The sequence below is a fragment of the Pungitius pungitius genome, chromosome 3 (genome assembly GCF_949316345.1).
Source record: "Pungitius pungitius chromosome 3, fPunPun2.1, whole genome shotgun sequence".
NCBI lineage: Eukaryota > Metazoa > Chordata > Actinopteri > Perciformes > Gasterosteidae > Pungitius > Pungitius pungitius.
Window position 1 is genome coordinate 227,300 of NC_084902.1, and position 26,802 is coordinate 254,101.

At 46.3% G+C, this 26,802-nt stretch overlaps 2 protein-coding genes across 4 annotated transcripts; both read left to right on the plus strand.

The window, feature by feature from the left end:
• Positions 1 to 938: 938 nt before the first annotated feature.
• Positions 939 to 8,447, plus strand: sagb (S-antigen; retina and pineal gland (arrestin) b). The gene is made up of 16 exons (XM_037474276.2): positions 939 to 985; positions 1,281 to 1,349; positions 1,834 to 1,894; positions 2,104 to 2,148; positions 2,608 to 2,807; positions 4,431 to 4,490; positions 4,596 to 4,660; positions 4,736 to 4,871; positions 4,963 to 5,047; positions 5,423 to 5,495; positions 5,857 to 5,994; positions 6,095 to 6,160; positions 6,391 to 6,405; positions 6,514 to 6,566; positions 6,681 to 6,690; positions 6,798 to 8,447. The coding sequence occupies exons 2-16, from the start codon at positions 1,302 to 1,304 to the stop codon at positions 6,889 to 6,891; spliced, it is 1,149 nt and encodes a 382-aa protein (XP_037330173.2). The 5' UTR covers positions 939 to 985; positions 1,281 to 1,301; the 3' UTR covers positions 6,892 to 8,447.
• Positions 8,448 to 8,593: 146 nt separating this feature from the next.
• On the plus strand, positions 8,594 to 25,194 carry LOC119219033 (diacylglycerol kinase delta-like). 3 transcript variants are annotated; one of them, XM_037473906.2, is made up of 31 exons: positions 8,594 to 9,160; positions 11,218 to 11,328; positions 11,479 to 11,559; positions 13,373 to 13,477; positions 13,545 to 13,677; positions 14,182 to 14,288; positions 14,362 to 14,487; positions 14,724 to 14,826; positions 14,898 to 15,060; positions 15,139 to 15,247; positions 15,337 to 15,476; positions 17,267 to 17,351; positions 17,486 to 17,580; positions 18,258 to 18,357; positions 18,433 to 18,742; positions 18,821 to 18,967; positions 19,041 to 19,136; positions 19,232 to 19,325; positions 19,408 to 19,518; positions 19,599 to 19,695; positions 19,875 to 19,982; positions 20,067 to 20,180; positions 20,831 to 20,965; positions 21,144 to 21,322; positions 21,791 to 21,902; positions 22,015 to 22,107; positions 22,209 to 22,328; positions 23,159 to 23,276; positions 23,729 to 23,859; positions 24,201 to 24,305; positions 24,386 to 25,194. In XM_037473906.2, the coding sequence occupies exons 1-30, from the start codon at positions 9,029 to 9,031 to the stop codon at positions 24,288 to 24,290; spliced, it is 3,645 nt and encodes a 1,214-aa protein (XP_037329803.2). In that variant the 5' UTR covers positions 8,594 to 9,028; the 3' UTR covers positions 24,291 to 24,305; positions 24,386 to 25,194. The 3 variants fall into 3 exon arrangements, with proteins under 3 accessions (XP_037329803.2, XP_037329794.1, XP_062416899.1); XM_037473897.2 differs by lacking the exons at positions 8,594 to 9,160; positions 11,218 to 11,328 and having other exon boundaries at positions 11,460 to 11,559; positions 19,044 to 19,136; XM_062560915.1 differs by lacking the exons at positions 8,594 to 9,160; positions 11,218 to 11,328; positions 11,479 to 11,559 and adding an exon at positions 11,677 to 11,803.
• The last annotated feature ends 1,608 nt before the right edge of the window (positions 25,195 to 26,802 follow it).

Here is a 26,802-nt window from a genome sequence, read left to right on the forward strand (position 1 = left end):
GGATGGGGTCCAGTCTCCATCCAGGACCTGGTGAAACCCTCCATCCCAACATCAAGCTGCTTGTTCCTCACTGAGAGCAAAACACTGGACTAGATCTCCACTCTTTGCTGTCCTGCTCCTAGATGGTGGAAGGAGCTCTGTGATGACATCAGGACCACAGAGAGCCTTCACATCTTCACACTAAACACTAACACACTGTAGACCTTAAACTGGTCTTATAATGGTTCTCATCTATAACAAGTTGTACATCGGCTTATTTGATAAAAATTGTACTTTGTTGTTACTTGTTCTTCTGAGTTATTAAAACTGAAAAAATACTAATGTTTCTACAAATATTACTATGGCTAATGGCATTATTACTACAGCTCATAATACTAGTAGTACTGCCTACACTACTACTAATTCTTCTACTGCTATTGAAACTAAAACTACTACTAGTTCTTCTACTACTAGTACTACCAGTACCACAAGTACAACTAAAACTAGCACTACACTAATATTACTACCAAAAATACATTTAAATACATCTCAGATTAGGTGACTTTTCTACTGTGACAACGACATAAAGACATAAATTGGGTTTCTATAGAAGTAGCTGCTGTTCCTAATCCGTCCACTGGGGTCACACTATGAGTGTTGAAATTATATCATCACTCATTCATCTTTAATCAGTGATTGGCTAAACTGCTTCTTAGACCCGCCTCTTTGGGGCCATGCAGACAGGTGGAGAGGATGTGCAGATTTAAGAAGAATAGGAAGTGTTCAATACTATACACATACAACCATTTTACCATTTTATATGGGTCTATATATGTATATTATACACACACACACACACACATAGGGATTATCCCGCTCTCTGAAGGATTATGTCTCTGTTGAGTCATTAATGATCAGCTTGCTGACCTGGTTTCCTGATGATTATTATAAATACAGCTGATCGGTCTGATCACTTATTAGAAATCTGCTGCTGATCATCGTTCAGGTAAGTTTCTCTTTCATCGACTGTTAATGATTCTTATCATTATTCTTAGTATTAAACATCAGTTCATCTGAAGGTAAAATAACTTTCAAGGTCATAGTTAAGATTGAAGTGTCATCAATTCTATCATTAGTAGTACTTTCAGTTGGTAAAAGGGATCAGTTTGATATCAAATGATTTAACCTTAAAAATACAGATCATTTAGAACGCTTTAAAATAAACTGTTCATTTCTTACGTCTGCTGCTTTAATTACACATCATTTAGTCCTAATTTAAGACTTGTGTGAGTCGTTTCTAGGTCGTGACATCATTGGTCAACATGAGTCCCAAACATGTGGTCTTCAAGAAAGTGTCGCGGGACAAGTCGGTGAGTTATTTTCATGGAACCGATTACCCGGGAGCCCTTGAGCAGAGCCCTCGATGATCAAAAGCTCGTTCATAGGGCTCCTTTAGGGAGTCAGAGGGCGAAGCAGACACAGGTCTGATAAGGATGAGAGTTAGAGACTCACCATCCAACCCTCACGCTTTGTTCCTCCTGTCACATCAATGTCAGGAGACACACGTTGCATGTGATTGGATCTTGGGTTGCGGGGGGAGGACCTGCTCCTCCTCAACGCCAGTTTAGGGCCAATAGAAATCCTTCCTTTGATATCTAACAAAAATGATAACACATAATGTTCCTCTTGGTGTTAGTGAGTTGTTCTTCTGACAGAACTGCTCCTGCCTTTGCTGCGCTGATACTTGACCTTTGACCTGACAAATGAATCTCCCGTCGTTTGGCTGAATTCTTCCCCAAACCGGGCTTCACATTTTTCTTTCTTTCACCCTGATCCTCTCGCTCTGTGCTGCAGCTCTCTGTCTACATGACCAAAAGAGACTTTGTGGACCACGGTGACTTTGTGGATCCAGTCGGTGAGAAAGGAACTGTTTTATTTTGAAGGGTTACAGTTTGCCCCTACCTCAAGTCTTTGTGATAAGCTAGACGATTTTCAGGTCTTTTATTTGATTAACTTTATTTCCAATGTGTTGTGAACGATGAGTATCTGACGTTCGGTAGTTATAATAAAGGTTTCCACATCAGGAGCCTGATTAGTTTCCTCTAATTTGTGTTTTTCTGTGAGATGGAGTCATCGTGATCGACCCAGTGCTACGCGGATCAAAGAAAGGTATTTATTATTATAACCATTCAGATCAATGAAGAACAGTCTCATCATCAGTATGTAATAATGTAAAGACTCTGAAACAACCATTAGGGTTTAAAGCTCAAAATAACATATTATTATTAATATTTCTTCATTGGTCTTGAGAATTTTGTTCTTCGCCATTAACTTGTTAAGTTTGAATAAAGTAGTCTGGACCCAAAGGGATCTGGACTTAAAGTAGTCTGGACCCAAAGGGATCTGGACTTAAAGAGGTCTAGACTCAAAGGGGTCTGGACTTAAAGAGGTCTAGACTCAAAGGGGTCTGGATTAAAGGAGTCTGGACTCAATGAGTTTGGACTTAAAGAAGTCGTAATCATTTTGACTGTAAGTTGATACTCGAATGTGCTTCGTTATTGTGTTTAATAAACATGAAGCTCTAAAGATGATCTGAAAGCATTCAGCATCGCGTCCTGTGGTCCCCAGTGTTCGTGATGCTGTCGTGTACCTTCCGCTACGGACCCCAGAATGTGGATGTGATGGGCGTGGCCTTCAGGAGGGACCTGCTTCTGGTGACCCGGCAGGTTTACCCCGAGCTGCAGGACAAGGAGAAGCTGACTCACACCAAAACCCAGAAGAAGCTGCTCCAGAAGCTGGGACCTGACTCCTTCCCCTTCTTCTTTGAGGTGAGACCTGGGCCCAGTCTCCCCCTAAACCCTGAACCTCAAGGACTCAACTGAGCTCACCTGGTAGGTGGTTAAGTGTGACAGTCTGTGAGGGCTCAAAGTGGTGTAAATGTGATTGGGACAGCATTTTGTCATGTTATTAGGGTCTTAGAAATGTCTCTATAGCGCCCCCTAGAAATGAGAAAAGTTCCACATTAACCCAGATTTGTCCCCTGATGGCTGATTGACTTGAACTTGCCACACATGTGCTCTTGGTTATGCTCTACACAATCTAACAACAACTTCTCCTAAACGCTGACTCTGATTCTCACAAGATTTTCTGTGGATAATTATTAGTTCAATGTCATCAAAGCTTGTTAAGCTTTAGCTTTGTTTTAAGAAGATATGGAACAATGCTAAGTGGTGTGGGCTTTTTATTTAAAGACTCATAACTTGGCCTGCCCTCACCAAATATGTAGCATATGTATATATTACCCCTAAACCTACCCCTTTTTTAACAATATTTGAAGACTATGGGGCGCATTTAATTGTTGAATATCTGCATTTTTAGCCAATTTCCCATTTCATTGCTTTTTAGGGCTTAAGACTGAACTTCTTTTCAAATATGGCCAACATGATCTTTGTGTGTTTTAAATTATTGAATCTGCTACACATTTCTCATGTGTCATGACATCCTGTAGACATCTATATGATCATTTTGAATCCTAGTCATAGCGCCACCTAGTGGCAACAGGAAGTTACATGTTTTTTATTTTATACCCTGCTCCTCGCAAATTAATCAGATCCCTCTGAACGAATGTTGTCATAAAAGACCTAAGATTTTGATAATGTTAAAGATAAAGTCTGCAAAGCGTCATGTTTATAGACCCATCCATCATTTAATATGCTTTACATTCTGATTTTAATAGAATGAGATGCATTCTTTTTAAAGTGGTTTACTTTTTATATTTCATGAATAGATGGATTTTTTGTCCATCTTCAACCCTTGATGTTTTAAATGTTTACATTCTCTGAACACACATGTGTGTTGAACCTTTCTTACTCTTGCTGGTTATCCTGTTTTTAACGTTACATTCCAATGACTCGTGGGCGAAGTCAGCACCGATGGGACAGAACCCTCACAGAGCAGCCTGTGAGTGCTTAATGGTGCAGGACCTTCAGGTCTGAAGTATGGCTCTTATCTATAACAAGTTGTAAATAAGCTTATTTGATGAAATTGAAACTTTCTTGTTTCTTATTCTTCTGAGTTTGTTTCCTTATGGTTGAAGTCTTATTGGAAGTCGCTTTGAATAAAAGCGTCAGCTAAATGACACGTGATGTAAAGTTGTCTAAACACCTCTAGAAGTCTCTGGAGCTCCTCCTTTCTTCTGGGGTTTGTTGATGTCCACCTGAAGGAGCTTAGCTCCTGTTCCCAGAGCATCTTTTTCTGTGAATGTCTGGAGCTCCCATCCCAGCTGTTACTATCCAGCGAGTCCCTGTCCACCTCGAACTATACATGTGTCCACTTGTCTACCTGTCCACCATTGACGTCATGGACACAGAACCACGATGTTGACGTAATAGCGTAATATTACAATAACTCTAGTCGGTATTTGAGCTCAGACCAGTTTGTGTTTGTCTCAGTTTCCAGACCACCTGCCGTGTTCTGTTGCTCTGCAGCCTGGACCTTCTGATGTGGGAAAGGTAACATGATCTCATCAGTATATGTTAGATACCTACAGTTCTTCAGTGCTCCATTAGCCCAGCGCTGCAGTACCTGAGTAGTGAAGCAGCGTTTCTGTGGGACAGAAATGTGCGGTGGAGTTTGAAGTGAAAGCTTTCTGTGGACACAACCAGGATGAGAAAGACAAACAGTGAGTGAATCTATGTCATCATTATTATTACTATTGTTATTTAATGGGTTCATCAGCTTTCTTCTGGTTCTGAAGGAGCTCAGTGCGTCTCAGCATCCGTAAGATCCAGTTCAGTCCAGGACACTCCGACCATGTTCCTGTGGCAGAAACAACCTTTGAGTTCCTTATGTCTGAGAAACCTCTGAAAGTGAAGCTGAGCCTGGAGAAGGAGGTCTGTGTGCCTACCTGTCTGTCTGCCTGTAGGTCTGTCTGTGTCTCTGTCTCCCTCTCACCTAACTGTCTCTCCACCGCTCTGTCTGCAGATCTTCTACCATGGAGAGCCTGTCAGAGTACACGTAGACATCAACAACTCGTCCAGCAGGAACATCAAAGACATCACTGTGTCTGGTGGGTGAAGGACAAGAGAGGGGGGGGGGGGGGGGATAATGAGAGAGGAAGAGTAAATGGGGAGAGGAGAAGAACACAAGAGGAAGTGATAGATTTATGTTTACATGAAATGTTTCTACGTTCTAAATGAATTACAATAAACGTATAAAAAATAAGTCTGAAATAACTATGACGACCCAGAGAAAGTCTTCATTCATGTTTGTTAGTTCTTCCTCGTCTGCTTTCTTCTTCTTCGTCACGTAGCCTCTCATCAGTCTTCTGTTTCTAGGTTGAATTTCAAGATAAATTACCGAAATATATTTGAAATGACTTTTAATATGTTTATTAATGTCTGTATTAACGTGTTTTATTTCTGTGTTTTAACGTGTTTTTTAGTGGATCAGGTGACAAACATCGTACTTTATTCCAACGACAAATACGTGAAGTCCGTCGCAAGAGAAGAGACAATGTGTGTCACTTTGTGTGTGTGTGTGTGTCACTGTGTGTGTCACTTTGTGTGTGTGTGTTACTGTGTGTGTCACTGTGTGTCACTTTGTGTCTGTGTGTGTGTGTTACTGTGTGTGTGTGTCACTTTGTGTGTCACTTTGTGTGTCACTTTGTGTGTGTGTGTGTTACTGTGTGTGTGTGTGTCACTGTGTGTGTCACTTTGTGTGTCACTTTGTGTGTGTGTGTTACTGTGTGTGTCACTGTGTGTCACTGTGTCTGTGTGTGTTGTGTGTGTGTGTGTGAGTGTGTGTGTCACTGTGTGTGTGTGTGTGAGTGTGTGTGTGTCACTGTGTGTGTCACTGTGTGTGTGTTGTGTGCTGCAGGGACTCCGTCCCCCCTGGGACTAGTCTAAAGAAGGACTACACTCTCTTTCCTCTGCTGATCCACAACAAGGACCGAAGAGGACTCGCTCTGGACGGACCACTCAAACACGAAGACACAAACCTGGCTTCATCCAGCATGTAGGACACTGAGGGACACACACTCTGAGAGAGACGCACTGAGAGACACAAGTTTAATGATGGCTGCTTTGTCTCTTTGTCCCTTTGTCGTGTGTCTCAGAGTGAAGCAGGAGGTGCAGGGGATGCTGGTCTCCTATAAGGTCGTGGTGAAGATGATTGCTTCTGGGTAAGTGAGGCGCTCAGCATTCTGGGAGGTCAACAGACTCCTCATTGAGGACATTGTCGTTTTAAACGTTCTTCTTTAAAAGACACAGGAAATAAAAAGCTCCTTGAATCATTTTCACAGCACATCATTGTTCAATGTGACATCATCAGTAAAATAATCTTTAAAATGACATCACACACGTCTGCACTATAAACTGTTGTCTCACGTTGTGTCTGTGCTTTTGTTCAAAGGACCGTGGGATCCAGGTGAGAACTACCTCCTCTTCCTCCTCCTCTTCCTCCCTGTCTGTGTGTCATCAGATCTGACCAATGTGTGTGTGCGTGTGTGTGTGTGTGTGTGTGTGTGTGCTACAGTGAGGTGTCTCTGGAGCTGCCATTCAAACTGATGAATCCTAACCCTGAAACAGGTAAACTCCTCCTCTCCCTGTTGCTTTAATATTAAAATCATTCACATATTTCATGTTGTGTGAACACAAACGTCTCTCTTTTCTTTATTTACAATCTGAACTTTGTGACTTTAGCCAAAGAGAGGTGAGGTCAATGTCAATTGTCATCCATCAATAATCATTGATCAGTTCTGAATATTATTGATGTGTCATTGTGGTGTTAATGAGCTCCTTCTACTCACCTGTCTGCAGTGAATCAGAGGACTTTGTGTTCGAGGAGTTCAAGCGAGTTTACCTGAAGGGCGTCGTCTACGGAGACGATGACGAGTCTCCTACTGACGCCTAAACTACTACAGAATAGAAAGATGTATCCGTTTGTTTAAAATGAAACTTTATGACTGATTTAATGTGAGAAATGGTCATTCATAATATTTGTACTTTTGAAGACAAAAACAGGAATGAAAGTAAAAAATAGAATGCTAATAAGTGTAAGTGACTCTTTGAATGAAAGTTTCCCTGTACATCCAGATCTTAGTATACGATCGATGCTTCTGACATCCAGAATCAGAAGCCGTTTATTGTCATATATGTATATATATACATATATATATATATATATATGTTACATATACAGGAATTTGTTCTGGTGATTGGTGCAGACGAATAGAATAAAAATAAAAAGCAAAGAAACATTCTAAACACATAAGTACATACATTTTTTTGGACTACTGTGCAAATGTCCTGGGGATGTAGTGTCTGGGTCAGTGGGGGACCAACTGCTGATGGGAAGAAACTGTTTGTGGTCCTGATGGACCTCGCCCTCTCTGCAGAGCGGAGGACACGCTGCAGCTTGTCCTCGTCCTTGGCAGTGGCTGCAGCTTGTCCTCGTCCTTGGCAGTGGCTGCAGAGTACCACACGGTGATGGAGGAGCAGAGGATGGACTCGACGATGGCCGTGTAGAAGTACACCATCATTGTCTTTGAGTCGCACAAAATGATGCAAAACTGAGAAAAACAGTGATTGATCGATGCTGTTGATAATTCAATCTAGTAATCTTATTTGATGATGATTTATGGGTTTCCTTAACTAAAAACAGTCAAAAGATAAAATATCTATCATCTGGTTCAGATGATTTATCTTGCCTTACTAAGTATTTTCAAAGTTTATGTGGCACATTTAAAACAAAAGATACACAGTCAAACAAAGACTGGAATAGCTGTTGTCCGAGTTCCAACATAAACCAAAACAAAGAAAAACAGGGCAGCGAGTGAACATATCGCGATATAAAGACTAATCGTTCCCCTTTAATTACCTGTGTACTCTCCCCTCACGCTGGTTTATTCTTTCCCAATTGAAAAATCTATGGAAAGAACCCACAGAACTTTTTCTGATCTTAAGGAGTACTACGGGCCAAAAGTATCACAAGCCTGAAATACTAGGAGTCTGTAGTACTAGGAGTCTGTAGTACTAGGAGCCTGTAGTACTAGGAGCCTCAAGTATTAGGAGTCTGTAGTACTAGGAGCCTGATGCATCACTCATGATATTCATTGATATTATTTTATAAATAGTTTCAGAATCACATATGTATACTGGTGTACACTAAATGCATTTTATAAATTGGTCTAATTTATGAACAGGTTTGTCAGTTTGTTAACAATATTCTACAAGTACCAGGAGCATGAAGTACCACTTAAAGCGTGATGTAGCATAGAAGAGGTCCACCAGCTACAAACAACCAGGGGAGGAAACCGCCTTGTTGTACTAGATTATTACATTACATTATATTACATGTCATCTAGTACCTGGTCATGTTGTTCAGAAGAAGAAAAGTTCTTCATCAGCCATCCATCCATAAACCTCTTCATACAAGGTCACAGGTGGGCTGGAGTCAATCAGGTGAGAAACAGGGCGAACACACTCACATCCTCAGTTACCAAACCTGATCCCCAGCGCATGTCTTTGGAAGGTGGGAGAAAGCCGGAGAACGGGGATGCTTATGAATGTTTCGGATGGAGGGTTAGTCAAACACCGTGGTATTCAGGGTTTGAATAATAAATCCTCAAGAAGAATACACTGGGCTTTTATTTGCAAACCAGCAGCAGGAAGGAAGTTTAATCGCAAAGTTACGAACAGGTGATACTTGGAGTATAAGTGTCCGTCTCCATATAGTGTCCAACCCCAGTCAGAGACAGACAGGAAAGGTTAACACCACCTTCTTTACAGACTGAAAAGTCTTTTTTTGTGCTGGTCCACTTTAGCTCACTAACAGGGTCCCTTACTACTGCGCACATGCTGCATTATGCAAATTACACTCATTAGTATATAGATGTCGGGCTATAAAAAAGCAAATGAAATAAACGCGCCCTTATGAGCGCTCTGGTGTTTCGTGACGTAACAGCGCCCCTCGTGGTGCCCCTGCGTATCCGCTCTCCGCCGCTGGGGGGCGCTCTCTCTCCAGTTCCTCCCGGGGGTCTGAGGGCAGGATGGCGGACTTAACGGAGTCTGCTCCGGCCCGGTTCCCGGACGAGTCATCGGACAGTGAACCGGAGCAGGAGCTCGGAACACCACAGAAACTCATCCGAAAAGTGTCCACTTCCGGTCAGATCCGCAGCAAGGTACGAGGGCTAAAGCACCGGCGTTAGTTACCGGACATTGTCTCCGGAAACGGGTTCGTCCAGAAGTTCACCGTTCTCCTCCTGCAGAGGACCATAGACTGAACCCCATATCAAAATGCCACAGTTAAACATTCCCAGCTGAAAGAGACGAATTAGACATAAGGTGTAATATCAGTTCAAATAGTTTGTGAATACAAAGAGGCCGATTTATAATTCGGCATAAACATGACGATCACTTTTGTTGATAATACTTTGTCTTTATGACATGCTTTACACTCTTGTCCGTGTCCTCCATGCTCCGCTAGTCGATGCGGAGCGGACTAAAAGCATGTAAATAAACACACGCCATCCAAACGTGTGCCGCTTTATGGCTTCACATTAAGCCGATTTAAAGAAAGGATGTGACGTCACCTGAAGCCGTTCGATCTGTTGTTTGATGTCCCGCATATTTTTTTAATAAACGTTGTTTCTTCAAAACGTGACGTATTTCAGGTGGCGTTTGGTTCAGAGCTTCTGCTCTACATTTGAGGAACAGTTACATCACGTGATGTATGATTAACAAAAAATATGATTATTAGTTCTCCCGGTTGAACATTAACGATTATCATCGTTCAAAGATGTTTGGTATATTTTCGCAGTCCCTGGCTAACGGATCTTTATACTGACTCTAGAACCAGAATAAATGCTCAATAAGGTGGTACATGTATCCAGATACACTTAATACATGCGAACACAGCGTCTACTGCCCGGGGGACACGTTTATCTGCACCGGTTAACGGACAGACACCGTTAGCTGTACCGACCAGCCGAATGGCCTCGGGCCCGGTGGAAAGCCCCGGAGTTTCCTGGTGTCGCCCACCGGGAGAAGTGGCGTGAACCCCGGAAAGGACAAGGGGTGTAGCCGGTCGGTGTTAGCATTGTTAGACATAACGGTCATCGGTGTTCCTACAGGTGCATTATGTTGAATAATTACGATCCTTTGTACGGTAACGGAAGCACATCCCACGGAACAGGGCTCATGAAGATAACGGTTTATTTACGACACGTAGCACCGTTTTACTGGATTATATTTAACCGCAACGCTACCGACAGAATGCTGCCTTCAGGTGAACGTCAAAAGCTCGGAAATACCTCAGGCTGATTTTAAGGAATTTCGTTTGGTAATCAGATTAAAATCCCGTATACTATTTTAGGAATGGAGAGTTTAGATTGTTGATATAGAGTGTTTTGACTTCTGTTGTGACAGATGAGTTAAAAAAAAAAAACTAAACATGAAGTGTAGAAAACATACAATGACAATGAGACAGTACTATAGTGCAGATGTTAAATACTGTGCAACAATTAGTCACATGCAGATGGATAGTGACATAAGTAAAATATCATTAGCTATGAACTAACCTGCCAAACCTGCTGTATCCCAGAGCAGAATGATCAGATGAATGTGACTGTAACCTGCTTCGTACGTTCGCACAAATACCAACAAATCACATCAAATGTGAGAGTGACAGCAGTGAAACGGTTTCCTGCTTCTCCCAGTGAGGGTGTAACAAACCACGGTGGAGCCTTTATTGTTTGGATCTCAACAGGCACATGAACCTTGGATTAATGACAGTTTGATTGATTTGTTGATTCTATTTTGTGATCTTTGATCATGTTACATTTTAACGTCAGCAGCACCAGAAACAGCTAACAATCAATGGCTCAGCTCAGTACTCTCTTATTATTTGAATTGCAAGTTTCCTGTAGTATAAACTCTCCTTTAAGACCAGATGGATCCTCATTTGTAAAAAGAAATGATCAGAGATCATATTTGCTCCTTTTTTTCTTTCTGTGCTGATTGGATCATGAAGGGTAGTGAGTCAGGAGACTGATCCCAGTGCAGTAAAAGGGCTTCTCTTCATCACAGGATGCTGCAGCACAACAAGGCAGCAGAGAAAACATTGTGAAGCATTGAGTTTATCAAAGTAGTTTGTTGAGTTGAACCGTGCGCGTGTGTGTGTGTGTGCGTGTGTGTGTGTGTGTGTGTGTGTTCATTAACTGTGAATAACGTGTTCCAGACGGTGCTGAGAGAAGGAAATCTGATGAAGCAGACTAACTCCTTCCAGCGCTGGAAAAGAAGATACTTCAAACTGAGAGGGAGGACGCTGTACTACGCCCAGACCTCAAAGGTGAGCCAGTCTACAGGTGGAGGACCTGCCTCTTTCTCACCTCAGACTTTTAAGGTGGAGGATTGGTTCAGAATTAGTAAAAGTGGTTTCTTCTGACGGTCCTTAAACGCCTCTGTGGGCCGAGTTGATGTCATAGTTTTGTGTCTCCAGTCGATCATCTTTGACGAGGTGGACTTGACGGATGCCAGCGTGGCCGAGTCAAGCACCAAGAACGTCAACAACAGCTTCACCGTGAGTGTCCAAGCGTCTTCATGTTCATCAATGTGTCCTTGTGTCTGTGGGGGGGTGGAGAGGGTCGGTGTGATGACGGACAGGAAGTGGCCTTGAGTCACAGAAGAGGAAGTAGGAGGGCCTACTGCAGAGAGACGGTAACATTCACACGGGGTGAAAGCTTCTGCTTCAGGATTGGAGGTGTACTTTGGGATTTAATCGTTCTATAATAACTTGTCACTGTTGAACAACCGAAGAAGAAACGGTAAGAAGCTGATTCGTCGGCAGTCAGACTGTGATGTCATCGTTCAAGCTTTACCATAGGTCAGCTGACAGTCAGAAGGTCAAAGCAGTTAAATTAGATGAAACTGATGATGCTCCTTATGTGATCATGTGGATCATGTGACGCTGCAGGCCAGAAAACAACAGAACCTTTCATCAGACGCCCATGTGATCAAAGCTCTGCTCGGATGGGTTGTCTGGTGTCTCCGTCAACTGGGTGGTTAACTGGTGTGGTAGTTGCTGTGATGTAACACCTGTTTGACCAATCACCATCAGCAGGTCTGTGTCACCTGTAGACTGGCTCACCTTTGAGGTCTGGGCGTAGTACAGCGTAGTACAGCGTAGTACAGCGTCCTCCCTCTCCGTTAGAGAGGGAGGACGTCAGGGTACATGATGACATCATCCACGGGCCCAGACCGCTCGCTGTGGGGCAGCGGTGGTTCTGGTCACCGATACGGACCTCAGCCACTATTTAACACTTGGCTGAGTGTGAGTGAGCTTCCTTGGTTTAGCTAGCTGCTAGCAGGCTAAAGACGGAGCTCCAGAGACCACGTGGTGGAGATGAAGACCCGTCTAACAGCTGGGGGCTGCTCGGCCAGCACAGATGTTCATGTGGACCTGGCTGCTCCGTTCAAAGTGTTGTGTTTGGGTTCCTGGTTCTCATGAAGTCAGGAGCTTCACACTGTTGTAAATTATATAAATATCCTTGTAAATAAATGTTTTGCTGCTTGTTAAAAGCCAAATCCTTTCATGTAATGATTCCACATGTCATTTAGATCAGCTCACACAAACACTTGATCCATTTGTTCCTGGCCCATCAGCCTGTCCTTCTGTCTGTCCTCTTGTCTGTCCTCCTGTCTGTCCTCCTGCCTGTCCTCCTGCCTGTCCTCCTGTCTGTCCTCCTGCCTGTCCTCCTGCCTGTCCTCCTGCCTGTCCTCCTGCCTGTCCTCCTGCCTGTCCTCCTGTCTGTCCTCCTGTCTGTCCTCCTGCCTGTCCTCCTGCCTGTCCTCCTGTCTGTCCTCCTGTCTGTCCTCCTGCCTGTCCTCCTGCCTGTCCTCCTGTCTGTCCTCCTGTCTGTCCTCCTGCCTGTCCTCCTGCCTGTCCTCCTGTCTGTCCTCCTGTCTGTCCTCCTGCCTGTCCTCCTGTCTGTCCTCCTGTCTGTCCTCCTGCCTGTCCTCCTGTCTGTCCTCCTGTCTGTCCTCCTGTCTGTCCTCTTGTCTGTCCTCCTGTCTGTCCTCCTGTCTGAGAGTCAAGTTTGCCCTCCTGCTATAGACGGATCCTACGGGGGATATAATGGACAACCTAAGTACTGTAAGCTGTAAACTGTTGTGCAGTTGTAGACGCAACACAGGGGGTCCCTGGGTGTGTGTGTGTGCGTGTGGTACTTAGTTACTTTACAGATTACTTGATTTTATAAGTAACTAAGTTAGATTACAAGTTACTTTATTAGTTACATCCGACGGGCTGACGGGTTGTTGACGGCGCGTCTGTCCCGCACAAACAAAAACAACTACACAACCAGTAAATACTGAGTGTGTGTGTGTGTGTGTAGGTCATCACCCCCTGCCGACGCCTCATCCTGTGTGCAGACAACAGGAAGGAGATGGAGGAGTGGATGGCGGCTCTGCGTAGCGTCCAGAGCAGACAGAACTATGAGGTGTGTCTCTGTCCCCACTTTGACCAGTAGGTGAGTCCAGCATCAGCTGACTGTGTGTCTCTCCCAGTCCACCCAGTACAGCATGGACCACTTCAGCGGGACACACAACTGGTACGCCTGCTCTCACGCCCGCCCAACGTACTGCAACGTGTGCAGAGAGGCGTTGTCGGGGGTGACGTCCCACGGGCTGTCCTGTGAAGGTACACTCATAGTACACATAGTACTCATAGTACACATAGTACACATAGTACAGTACAGTACAGTACAGTAAAAGCTTCTATTTCATCCTTAAATCAGTTCAATTAGAGGAAGCAAAGTCTCTGTCCATCTGTCTGAGAGTCTCAGCAGACGTGTCCTCCTGTCTGTCCATCTGTCTGAGAGTCTCAGCAGACGTGTCCTCCTGTCTGTCCATCTGTCTGAGAGTCTCAGCAGACGTGTCCTCCTGTCTGTCCATCTGTCTGAGAGTCTCAGCAGACGTGTCCTCCTGTCTGTCCATCTGTCTGAGAGTCTCAGCAGACCTGAAGCTTCCTGGGACTTTATTCCAGCTGAAGAACTGGGTACTAGTAAATACACACAGTACACACACTACTACTTTATTCACATTGTGCATATATTACTACTATATATCAATACTACACACAGTATTACTCTATACACATAGTACATCAATCTGTATGTGTATTAAATGTGTGTTTGTGTGCCAGTGTGTAAGTTTAAGGCTCATAAGCGGTGTGCAGTCAGAGCCACTAACAACTGTAAATGGACCACTCTGGCCTCTATTGGAAAGGACATCATCGAGGACGAGGACGGGGTGAGACTCACTAAGACCTCATCTCCTGCTGACCTCAATCCTGTGCACTCTGACCTCTGACCTCTGTCCTCAGGTGTCCATGCCCCATCAGTGGTTGGAGGGGAACCTGCCGGTCTCCGCCAAGTGTAACGTGTGTGATAAGACCTGTGGCAGTGTCCTCCGTCTACAGGACTGGAGGTGTCTCTGGTGTAAAGCCATGGTGAGACCAGAGACGGATAGTTTAGGAATAGTTCACGTGTAGGTATTATTTCAGACAGCAGTTCATGTGTATGATGACAGGAGCTACCACACACAGACAGTCAAACACTAGCTGCAGGTTATGTTGGGTGGAAGTGTCTTGCACGAGGACACATCCACACGTTAGCATGGGATCAAACCGCCAGTCCTCTCATTGGAGGACGGACAAACAATGAGGTGTGTCCCTCTGTCCTCCAGGTGCACTCAGGCTGTAAGGAGCAGTTGTCCTCTAAGTGTCCTCTGGGTCAGTGTAAAGTCTCTGTCATCCCCCCGACCGCACTCAACAGCATCGACTCTGACGGTGAGCCTGATCAATACATCTGATCACCTGTGATACACCTGGTCTCACTCACCGTCGGCCCCTGTGTTCAGGTTTCTGGAAAGCCTCGTGTCCCCCGTCCTGCACCAGTCCTCTGCTGGTGTTTGTCAACTCTAAGAGCGGAGACAACCAGGGCGTGAAATTCCTGAGGCGCTTCAAGCAGCTGCTGAACCCGGCACAGGTGTTTGACCTGATGAACGGGGGGCCTCACCTGGGGTGAGACAGTTAGACAGACACAAAGTGTGCGTCACCTGAACCCTGTGTGTTATCTAAAGAGGTTTGTGTGTCTGTCAGTCTGCGTTTGTTCCAGAAGTTTGACACCTTCAGGATTCTGGTGTGTGGAGGAGACGGGAGCGTTGGATGGGTTCTGTCCGAGATCGACGCCCTCACGCTGCACAAACAGGTGTGGTCTGACACACCCTCACAAGTTCTACCTACTATCGACATGTTGTTCATCCCTTTGCTGCTGCTGCTGCTGTTGTGTTGTTACAGTGTCAGCTGGGAGTTCTTCCTCTGGGGACCGGGAATGATCTGGCCCGGGTTCTCGGTTGGGGTTCAGCCTGCGACGACGACACGCAGCTACCTCAGATACTGGAGAAACTGGAAAGAGCCAGTACAAAGATGCTAGACAGGTAACAGGTGTAAGAAAGGTAGCGGGAGTGAGACAGGTATCTGATGAGAGACAGGCATCTGATGAGAGACAGGTAGCGGGAGTGAGACAGGTATCTGATGAGAGACAGGCATCTGATGAGAGACAGGTAGCGGGAGTGAGACAGGTATCTGATGAGAAACAGGTGGCTGGTGTGAGACAGGCATCTGATGAGAGACAGGTAGCGGGAGTGAGACAGGTATCTGATGAGAGACAGGTGGCTGGTGTGAGACAGGTATCTGATGTGAGACAGGCATCTGATGAGAGACAGGTAGCGGGAGTGAGACAGGTATCTGATGTGAGACAGGCATCTGATTAGAGACAGGTAGCGGGAGTGAGACAGGTATCTGATGTGAGACAGGCATCTGATGTGAGACAGGTGGCTGGTGTGAGACAGGCATCTGATTAAAGACAGGTAGCGGGAGTGAGACAGGTATCTGATGTGAGACACGTATCTGATGAGAGACAGGTGGCTGGTGTGAGACAGGTGGCTGGTGTGAGACAGGCAGAGGTGGGACAAAGTCATTGTTATGCAAGTCACAAGTAAGTCTCAAGTTGTGTCAAAAGTCAAAGCCAACAAGTCCCAAGTCGAGTCCAAAGTCTTATTATTTTAGTTTCGAGTCATTTCAAGTCCTCTTATTATAGTGGGGACGGGGAACCCTGGGTGATGGTGCGCTGCCTCAGACCTAGACTACGAAGGGAAGGGTAACGGTGGATCGACTGTGACTGTGTTATAGTACTTTAAACCGGACGTTGACATAATGTTGGCGAGGATTTCCATCGGAGTCTGAATCCGGGTTAAAAAATCCCGATTTTTGTAAGCATGAACGAGCTGTCTCGTGCAAATAGCAACTCGTCGACTACCTCTTAATTTTTATAGCCAAACGAAACTACCTTCGGTATCATTTTTCCAACTGGCGCGTTGTTGCGCTTCATTGGTTGTCTTGCAATGTGCCTGTTTAGATGCTGTCGAATCAGAACCAGGTGGGACTGCAGTGATTGGATGTCGTGCAGGCAGCGCTCTCTGCATACAGGTGGCGCACATTTTTTTGACAGATGCAGATAAACAGAGCGGCGCGGCCGTGAGAAAATGTTTTCCCCCAGTTTTCACGGGAAGTAGCAAGTCTTCTCGAGTCAAAAGGCTCGAGTCCAAGTCAAGTCACGAGTCATCGATGAGTCCAAGTCGAGTCGCAAGTCTTTGTACGTTTTGTCGAGTCAAGTCTGAAGTCATCAAATTCATGACTTGAGTCTGACTCGAGTCCAAGTCACATGACCCGAGTCCACACCTCTGGAGACAGGTATCTGATGAGAGACAGGTATCTGATGTGAGACAGGTATCTGATGAGAGACAGGTATCTGATGTGAGACAGGTATCTGATGAGAGACAGGTATGTGATGAGAGACAGGTATCTGATGTGAGACAGGTATCTGATGAGAGACAGGTGGCTGGTGTGAGACAGGTATCTGATGAGAAACAGGTATCTGATGAGAGACAGGTGGCTGGTGTGAGACAGGTATCTGATGAGAAACAGGTATCTGATGTGAGACAGGTATCTGATGTGAGACAGGTATCTGATGAGAGACAGGTATCTGATGAGAGACAGGTGGCTGGTGTGAGACAGGTATCTGATGAGAAACAGGTATCTGATGAGAGACAGGTGGCTGGTGTGAGACAGGTATCTGACGAGAAACAGGTATCTGATGTGAGACAGGTATCTGATGTGAGACAGGTATCTGATGTGAGACAGGTAACTGTCTCTCCTTCTGTTCTAGGTGGCGTATTATGGTCTATGAGACCAAATTCCCTCGGCAACATTCTGGCTCTACTGTTACAGAAGACTGTAGCGACGACTCAGAGGTAACAGGAAATGACATCACTTCCTGTTTAATCCTCCAACCTGCTCCACTTAGTTTGTAGCTTTTTATCAGATAATTATTCAATGATATAATGTAACTTTACTTGTACTACCTTGTTTGTGTCGGCTGATCCAGGTCCAGCAGATTCTTACCTACGAGGACTCAGTAGCTGCTCACCTGTCCAAGATACTGACCTCAGACCAGCATTCTGTCGTCATCTCCTCTGCCAGGTACAACTGTCTGTCTCTCTGTCTGTCTCTCTGTCCCCGCTCATACTGTTTTTGTATCTTGTTAGTCGTAATGTGTTACTCTGTGTGTACTTCAGGGTCCTGTGTGTGTATCATGTGTGTACTTCAGGGTCCTGTGTGTGTGTATCGTGTGTACTTCAGGGTCCTGTGTGTGTATATCATGTGTGTACTTCAGGGTCCTGTGTGTGTATATCATGTGTGTACTTCAGGGTCCTGTGTGTGTATCATGTGTGTACTTCAGGGTCCTGTGTGTGTATCGTGTGTGTACTTCAGGGTCCTGTGTGTGTATCATGTGTGTACTTCAGGGTCCTGTGTGTGTATTGTGTGTGTACTTAAGGGTCCTGTGTGTGTATCGTTTGTGTACTTCAGGGTCCTGTGTGTGTATCGTGTGTGTACTTAAGGGTCTTGTGTGTGTATATCATGTGTGTACTTCAGGGTCCTGTGTGTGTATCATGTGTGTACTTCAGGGTCCTGTGTGTGTATCGTGTGTACTTCAGGGTCCTGTGTGTGTATCATGTGTGTACTTCAGGGTCCTGTGTGTGTATCGTGTGTGTACTTCAGGGTCCTGTGTGTGTATCGTGTGTGTACTTCAGGGTCCTGTCTGTGTATATCATGTGTGTACTTCAGGGTCCTGTGTGTGTATCGTGTGTGTACTTCAGGGTCCTGTGTGAGACGGTGAAAGACTTGGTGGCCCGGGTCGGTAAAGCTTATGAAAAGAACACAGAGAGTTCAGAAGAGTCTGAGCTGATGGCCAAGAAGGTTTGTTTTACACGTCACATGTTTCTCACATGTCAGAGGCGTGTTCCTGAGTAATGTGCCGTCATGTCTCTGCAGTGTGGCGTGTTGAAGGAGAAACTTGACTCCCTTCTGAAGACTCTGAACGAGGAGTCTCAGGCCTGCAGGCTGCCTCCCCCGGCTTCCCCCCCCACGATTGCTGAGGAGCAGGAGGATGCTGAGAGCGTTGAGCGGCCTCCTTCTCTTCATCAAAACCATCACCGTGCTCCTCCTCAGGCCCCGCCCTGTTCCCCACGGGGCAATGCCTCCTCCTCGACGGCGGCCATCTTTAAACCTCGAGAGCAGCTGATGCTCAGGGCAAACAGTCTGAAAAAAGCCATCAGGCAGATCATCGAGCATACGGAGCGAGGTCCGGTCCAAAGGAACCACTCACCAGTTAGAGGAACCCTCGGGCCTCCTATTGATCCTTCGGTTTCTTTTCTTCTAGCCGTGGACGAGCAGAACCTTCAGACCGAGCAGCAGCTGTTCACCAGACAGCCGGAGGAGGACGAGGATTTAGAGAAAGAGGAGGAGGAAGAGGACGGGGCGTCTCTGCAATCGTCTTCTAGCAGCAAGCGGCACAGCGCACGCAAAGGTACTGGTTCTGCTGGTAATGGATGGGTAATAGAAGGGGAAGTGCATGCTGACCATGAACACTGTCTCCTCAGTAGGTAGGAGGCCCTGTGAGATCCGCAAAGGCAGCTTTGTCCAGACAGGAAGTGGTGAGATGATGCCCACCTTCAACACCAAGATCCTCTATTCAGGCACGAAGCTCTAAGGTCACACAGGAAGTTCTGAATTTGTGAATATGTCATCAGTCTGATGTTAACCTGTGTGTGTGTGTGTGTGTGTGTATCAGGTCTCAGAGGAATCTCAGTTTCTCTCTCCAGCAGTTCTGTGATTAGTCAACTTTTGGTCAACGCAGACCCGCTCGGCTGTGACCTCGACAACGTGTGAGTCAGTCTGTCCGTTGGTCTGACTGTGCGTGTCTCTCCCCGTTGGTCTGACTGTCTTTCTGTCCGTCTGTGTGTACAGAGACTGCTACACTGAGAAGTGTGTCATGAATAACTACTTTGGAATCGGTCTGGATGCTAAAATTTCTCTGGACTTCAACAACAAGAGAGACGAGCATCCAGAGAAGTGCAGGTATTTAACTATTCATCACAAGCATCAAGCTTTATCTGCATTGAAACCTGATGTGTGTACTTTGTGTGTGTGATGGTCAGGAGTCGGACTAAGAACATGATGTGGTACGGAGTCCTGGGAACCAAAGAGCTGCTGCACAGAACCTACAAGAACCTGGAGCAGAAGGTTCTGCTGGAGGTGAGACCCACAGTCATCATCTTCATCCTTATGTGTAGTTAATGACCTCGGCCCAAAAGAACCACAAGAGGCAGCATTGTGACAGCATTGACGCATACCTTAATACCTTATATGGGGCTATCAATGTGTGCGATGGATGCAGCATCATCATCACAAGTCCAACCTGTGTGTGTCTGCAGTGTGACGGGCGGCTCATCCCTCTGCCCAGTCTGCAAGGCATCGCTGTGCTCAACATCCCCAGCTATGCAGGAGGAACCAACTTCTGGGGAGGAACCAAAGAGGACGACGTGAGACCTGAACCCGTCTGTCCTTCTGTCATGTTACTATCGACCTGTCTGTTGATTGAGTGATGTCATCTGTCTGTCTGTCAGATGTTCACAGCTCCATCCTTTGATGATAAGATCCTTGAGGTGGTGGCCGTGTTTGGCAGCATGCAGATGGCTGTGTCCCGGGTCATCAACCTGCAGCATCACCGCATCGCACAGGTACACCTGTCTGTCTGCCTGTCTGCCTGTCTGCCTGCCTGTCTGCCTGCCTGTCTGTCTGTCTGTCTGTCTGCCTGTCTGTCTGCCTGTCTGCCTGTCTGCCTGTCTGCCTGTCTGTCTGTCTGTCTGTCTGTCTGCCTGTCTGCCTGTCTGTCTGTCTGTCTGTCTGCCTGTCTGCCTGTCTGTCTGCCTGTCTGCCTGTCTGTCTGTCTGTCTGTCTGTCTGTCTGTCTGCCTGTCTGCCTGTCTGTCTGTCTGCCTGCCTGCCTGCCTGTCTGCCTGCCTGTCTGTCTGTCTGCCTGTCTGTCTGCCTGTCTGCCTGTCTGCCTGTCTGTCTGTCTGTCTGTCTGTCTGTCTGTCTGTCTGTCTGCCTGTCTGCCTGTCTGCCTGTCTGTCTGTCTGCCTGTCTGTCTGTCTGTCTGTCTGTCTGTCTGTCTGCCTGCCTGTCTGTCTGCCTGCCTGTCTGCCTGTCTGCCTGTCTGCCTGTCTGCCTGTCTGCCTGTCTGCCTGTCTGCCTGTCTGTCTGCCTGTCTGCCTGCCTGTCTGTCTGTCTGTCTGCCTGTCTGTCTGCCTGTCTGCCTGTCTGCCTGTCTGTCTGTCTGTCTGTCTGTCTGTCTGTCCGACTTCCTGACCCTGCTGTCTTCCTCTCAGTGTCGTACGGTGAAGATCAAAATCCTGGGCGATGAGGGCGTCCCGGTGCAGGTGGACGGTGAGGCCTGGGTTCAGCCTCCAGGGTATATCAAGATCCTCCACAAGAACCGGACCCAGACCCTCACCAGAGACCGGGTGAGTACTGGACCCTCACTAGGGACACTACCCAAGACCTTCATCCGATGCAGGGTTCTACCCCGGACCATGAGCCCCGTGTGTGGTCAATACGTAAAGGTTGACAGACCCACCACAAGCAGCCAGTCGCACCTCCACAGACCTCCACCATGAGTCCGTGTGTCCTTGTATCTTTCAGGCATTTGAGAGCACTCTGAAATCCTGGGAGGACAAACAGAAGTGTGAGTTTCTCCGGACGCCCTCTCAGCCCCCCCCCTCTTCTCAGCCCCCCCCCTCCTCTCATCCAGAGATTGTGTCCGAGGACGAGGCGTCGCTCATCAGCGTGTTCGGTCAGGCAGCAGGAGCCCTGATACACAGGTAATGACACCTGGGCATGTTTACATGATCTCTGATGAGCAGTAGCTAGAGGACACACCGCGGGGGACATGGGGGGGTGATCAGTTTAGGAGGGGTATCATTTCCATTTTTTTCCCCATCTTTTATATTTTATCTAGTGACTTACAATAAGTTCATTCCAACAAGAGGGTCCAGACCAGAACAACAAGAATCAGTGAGTTGAGGGAACCTACATCATTGAAAGTGTGTTTTTATTCTTTTTGACTGAGATTGTCCAAATAAATCCTAAATCCTTTGATGGGTTGTAATCCCATGTGCAACCACTGGGAGGGGCTGTACCTCCCATTGATGACACTCCCTCTCATGTCATCCAACATATATACATACATATACATATATACTTGTATACATATATACTTGTATACAAGTGTGTATATATATATGCATATATGTATTAGAATTGAAGTACTGTGTCATTGTGTGTTTCAGCATCCGGGAGGTGGCTGAATGCCACCACACTCTAGAACAGGAACTGGCTCACGCTGTCAACGCCAGCTCCAAGGCCATGGACGTGGTCTACGCCAACTCCAACAGCTCTCAGGTACTTTATGTCCATGTCCCTTGTCTTGTTCTGGTCTTTGTCCGGGTGTCTCTCCTAGTGTTCTGGGTTAGAATGGACAGAGAGTGTTAGCATTGTGTCTCTGTTTGTCCAGGCTCTGTGCTGCAGCGTGGTCCTTCAGATGGTCAGTAACGTTAAAGCTTTACTCAGTGAGACCGAACTGCTGCTGGCTGGAAAGATGTCCATGGTAAGTGTCTCTGTCCTTTAGGTCTCTGATGTGCCTTTTGAGAAGGTGTTGGAGACATTTCGGCCCTCATGCTTGTCCTAATTTCTGTCCCCTGAGTGCAGCAGCTGGATCCTCCTCAGCAGGAGCAGTTGAAGGCAGCTCTGAGCTCGGTGGCTCAGCAGCTCCGGCGGCTGGCTGATGTTTCCTGGTTGTCTCCCGTCATCGAACCTTTGGACCACGAGGTAAACCACCATCGCAGCCTGTGTGTCTCTCTGTCTGTCTGTGTCCCTTCCATCCGACAGGCGGATCCATCAGGACTAAGACCTCCATCCACACTAACAGTTTCTTCCCGTCGGCAGTCGGGCTCATCAACAGAGCTGGGCCCCCCCCTCCCCCAGACTGACTGACCCCTGTTGTGGAAGATTTTCTCATGAAATCGGGAATCAGTTGTAAAGTCTCCATTTTTTTCTTGCAAGGAAGAATAGTTCTGCAACAGCTTTACATGGACAGGCAGCTTCTTCTTAATGTTTGAGAGGAACACACATAACAACACTTTGATTTTGTTATGCTAAAGACTTTGAGACAGGCGAGGAGGTCCCAGACCAGAAGGGAACTCAAGGTGCTTAGAGCAGATGTTTGATTAGATCTAGGACAACAGCCAAAGAAAATCACAGCTTCTCCCTCCTCCACACAGCGGTGTCATGCAAAGACAGATGGGATCAAAGAGGAGAGGTGCTCTGAGGTTCTTCTGCTCAGATAGTTCACACACAGCTGGCTTTAGACATTAATGTAATAAAACATTATGGCATCATTATATTTCCCTCCACTCCACACACACACCTGTCACTCACAACTGGTTGTCTGTTTGCTGGTGCACTTTATTTTTAACTTTTTATCCTTTATTCTTTAATTGTTGATTCAATATACCCATAGCCTTATATTTTTATACCATGGAGTTAAACTGTAAATTTGTAAATTCAACATGCCACTTTTTCAGCTATTATCTCATCTGTCTTTTTGTCCATTGTCTCATACATGGACATATTATGATCCTGATCCTGTGTGTGTTCAGGGTCCTCTGACAGATTTCTCCAAACGCAGCCGGAGCACAAAGTTTCGTCTCGTCCCCAAGTTCAAAAAAGACAAAATCAATAAGAACAAAGAGACGTGCACAACGTTGTCTCTGCCAGGTGAGCTGTCTCTACCTGTCTTTCTGAACCTCTTGTCAGTGTGGACCACTATCACTATGTGGGCCTAGTGGGCTTATCGGCTGCATCGGGGGGGGCAGCAGGATGGTAGTTAACGTTAGAACTAAGTTTGTTCTTGTGTCTTATGTGTATTTAAAACTCAACATCACCTACGTTACGTAACTTTTATAAACTAACACGTGATGGTGATGTTATACATAATATAATATAACGGGTGTATTATATAACATTTGGCCTTGTCGGCCTGCACTGCATGCTGGGATACGCTGGGTCCCAAAAGATAGATCCCATGTGTCCTCATTGGTGCTGGAACGATGTGTGTGCTGAAGGATGCAGCCCAATGAATTGAGACATGCCCCATGCCTACCGGAACCACTTCCTGTTTACCGGATCCACTTCCTGTTTACCTGACCCACTTCCTGTTGCTCTCTCAGTCCACCAGTGGGGGACGGAGGAGGTGGGGGCGTGGCTGGGCTTTCTCTCTCTCAACGAGTATCAGGACATCTTCATGGGGCACGATGTCCGTGGGGCCGAGCTGATCCACCTGGAGAGGAGGGACCTGAAGGTACTGCTGCTAGCTGCTAGCTGCTAACGGTGCTGAGTTCTCCTCTGTTGTGGTTACCTTCAGATGATCCTGTGTTGTCACTGGTATTTACTATTAACGTTCATATCATTGTCAGCTACAACTGTATTTCTAAACTGCTTTTATCTTCATACACCAACAGATATTCTTAAATACTTAGTGGGTCTTGACTTGTTTAGATAAAATCTTAAACACTGTTGCCCTGAATGCGTCTCTGGAAACATCAGGCCCGAATTACACTGCACCTTAAAAGACACACACACGTGATGTAGAACAGCCAGATTACTGATGTGTGTACCTTTACCTGTGTGTGATGGTCACAGGACCTTGGGGTGACAAAGGTCGGTCATATAAAGAGAATTCTTCACGGCATCAGAGAGCTCAACAGGAACAGCAGCGCCAGCGAGGCCTAAAGGGAGAATCCTCAGGTATGTTTTTGATTTGAGAAGGTTCAAACTTTATGTTTTTGTCTCACATTTAACCCGTCTCTTTCTTCTCGTTGCCATAGAAACAGCTGTCTGCTCCCCTCCTTCCTCTACTGCCGTCACTCACCTCAATCACCTGACGTAGCTTGACCTCTGACCTCCAGCCAGCAGGTCTGAACACAACCTTTGACATCGCATCTTGAGCTTACTGGACCAGGGTTCAGCCTATCAACTCCCAGAACCAATAGTGCCTTGTCATCTTACCTACCATCATGGATCACCTACGTACAGAATCCAGACTCTACCTAATCTGTAGACCGGACCACTAGCTGCAGGTTCTGGGTTCTACCCGGTTCTCCTACCTACAGGATCCTCAGGTTCTTGATGTTTGGACTTTGTTGCATTCAGAGACCCAGCTCCAGTTAAGAGGACTCAGGACCTCTGAAACAACGCATGTGATCCACCTGTTTCTCACCTGAGCAGCCGGCCAATCGGGACCGCTCGTCTGTCGTGTTCCTGGTGGACCTATTGGACCCGACTGAAGCAGAACCCTTGAAGAACTTGCAGAATCCCCGTGGTCTTTGAGTTTCTCTTTTAAACTAAAACACATATTTATTTCATCTAAGCCTCAGTCGATGTATAGATTTGACTTCTAAGCACAGAGTGTTAAATACTGACGTGTATCAGGTGGATGAAGATCTGTCTTTCTGTCTGTCTCTCCCTGCCGGTCTCTCAATAGAAGCGTATTGTCTCTTTTAAGAACAAAGAGGACACCGATGAGGACGTTGGCGTGTTGTTGGCGTGTATTTATAAATTATTAATCACATTATATCTTTCTAAAGCCTTCTAACTGAAGTCACAACTACTTTATCAAATAAAACGTTCTCACGTTTCTGTGTCTGTGTCACACATTGTCTCTCTAACACAAATCGAGCATCAATATAGAAATCATTGATTTTCGACATTACGTCTTTGATCATTGTGTTTGTAGTTTATCAGTTTCTCTTAATACAGATTTATTTTTAGGTTTTTAAATGTGAAAACATGAATGAATCTTATATTGCACCAAGTCACTTGACGGACTCGACGGGCCGGCGGATCCCCTCCGGCTGCGTGGTGGTCTGAACCGGTGAGAGCCGCTCTGCGAGCATTTAGCAAAAGGCCTGAATACAAACAACCGTTTCAGTCTCTTCTCTTTTTCTGCCTCCATCTCTGCTGCAAAAAGCTCCAGAATCAATTGCTCATTTTCTAACCCCAAAAAACTCTTTCCTATCTTCACCAACCTCCTCAAACCCCCCAGTCCTCCTCCCCGCTTCATCCAAGAGACTTTTTCACCTTTTTTACCAAAAAAATAGCTTAACTACACTGTTGTTTCTCTAACCCACCTCCTACTACTTGTATCCCACAGACTTCACCTCTATCGCTCTGACTTCCCTGTTTCACCCCCCTGTCTCCTACCAAAGTTCTTACCTTGGTAACCTCTGCCCGTCCCAAGGAGACGTTAACCCACTCCTGAAGAAACCCACCCTCAACCCTTCTGAAGAAAACAACTACAGACCGGTATCTCTTCTTCCCTTTCTGTCCAAAACTATTGAACGAGCATCTTTAACCAACTCTCCTCCTATCTCCACCGTAACAACCTCCTTGACCCCCACCAGTCAGGCTTCAAGGCCATTCCACAGAAACTGCTCTCCTTGCTGTCTCAGAGCAACTCCACGCTGCTAGAGCCGCCTCTCTCTCCTCCGTCCTCATCCTTCTGGACCTTTCTGCAGCATTCAACACAGTAAACCACCAGATCCTTATCTCCTCCCTTCAGGAACTTGGTGTCACAGGATCCGCGTCTCTTCTCTCATCCTACCTTGACGGCCGCACCTACCGGGTAACTTGGAGAGGATCTGTGTCGGAACCTTGTCCTCTTACTACTGGAGTTCCTCAGGGCTCCGTCCTGGGTCCCCTGCTCTTCTCAATCTACACCAACTCTCTTGGCTCCGTCATTCACTCGCATGGTTTTTCCTATCACAGCTATGCCGACGACACCCTACTAATTCTCTCCTTCCCCGACTCGGACACTCAGGTGGCGGCACGGATCTCTGCATGTCTGACTGACATCTCTCAGTGGATGTCTGCTCATCACCTGAAGATCAACCCGCACAAGACTGAACTACTCCTCTTCCCCAGAAAAGACTCTCCCACCCAGGACCTGACTGTTAACTTTGGTCACTCTGTGTTAACGTCCACTTTGACTGATGGAACCTCGGTGTGACACTTGACTCCCAACATCACAGCGACAACAGGATCCTGTAGGTCCACGCTCTACAACATCAGGAGAACACGACCCTTCTCACTTAGAAGGAGGCGCAGGTACTGATTCAGGCTCTTGTCCTCTCCTGGACTATTGTAACTGTCTCCTGGCAGGTCTCCCTGCTCCAGACCTCCATCTCCCAGTAGGTCTCTGCAGTCTCTCCAGACCTTAAACTGGACTCATAATGGATCTGATCTA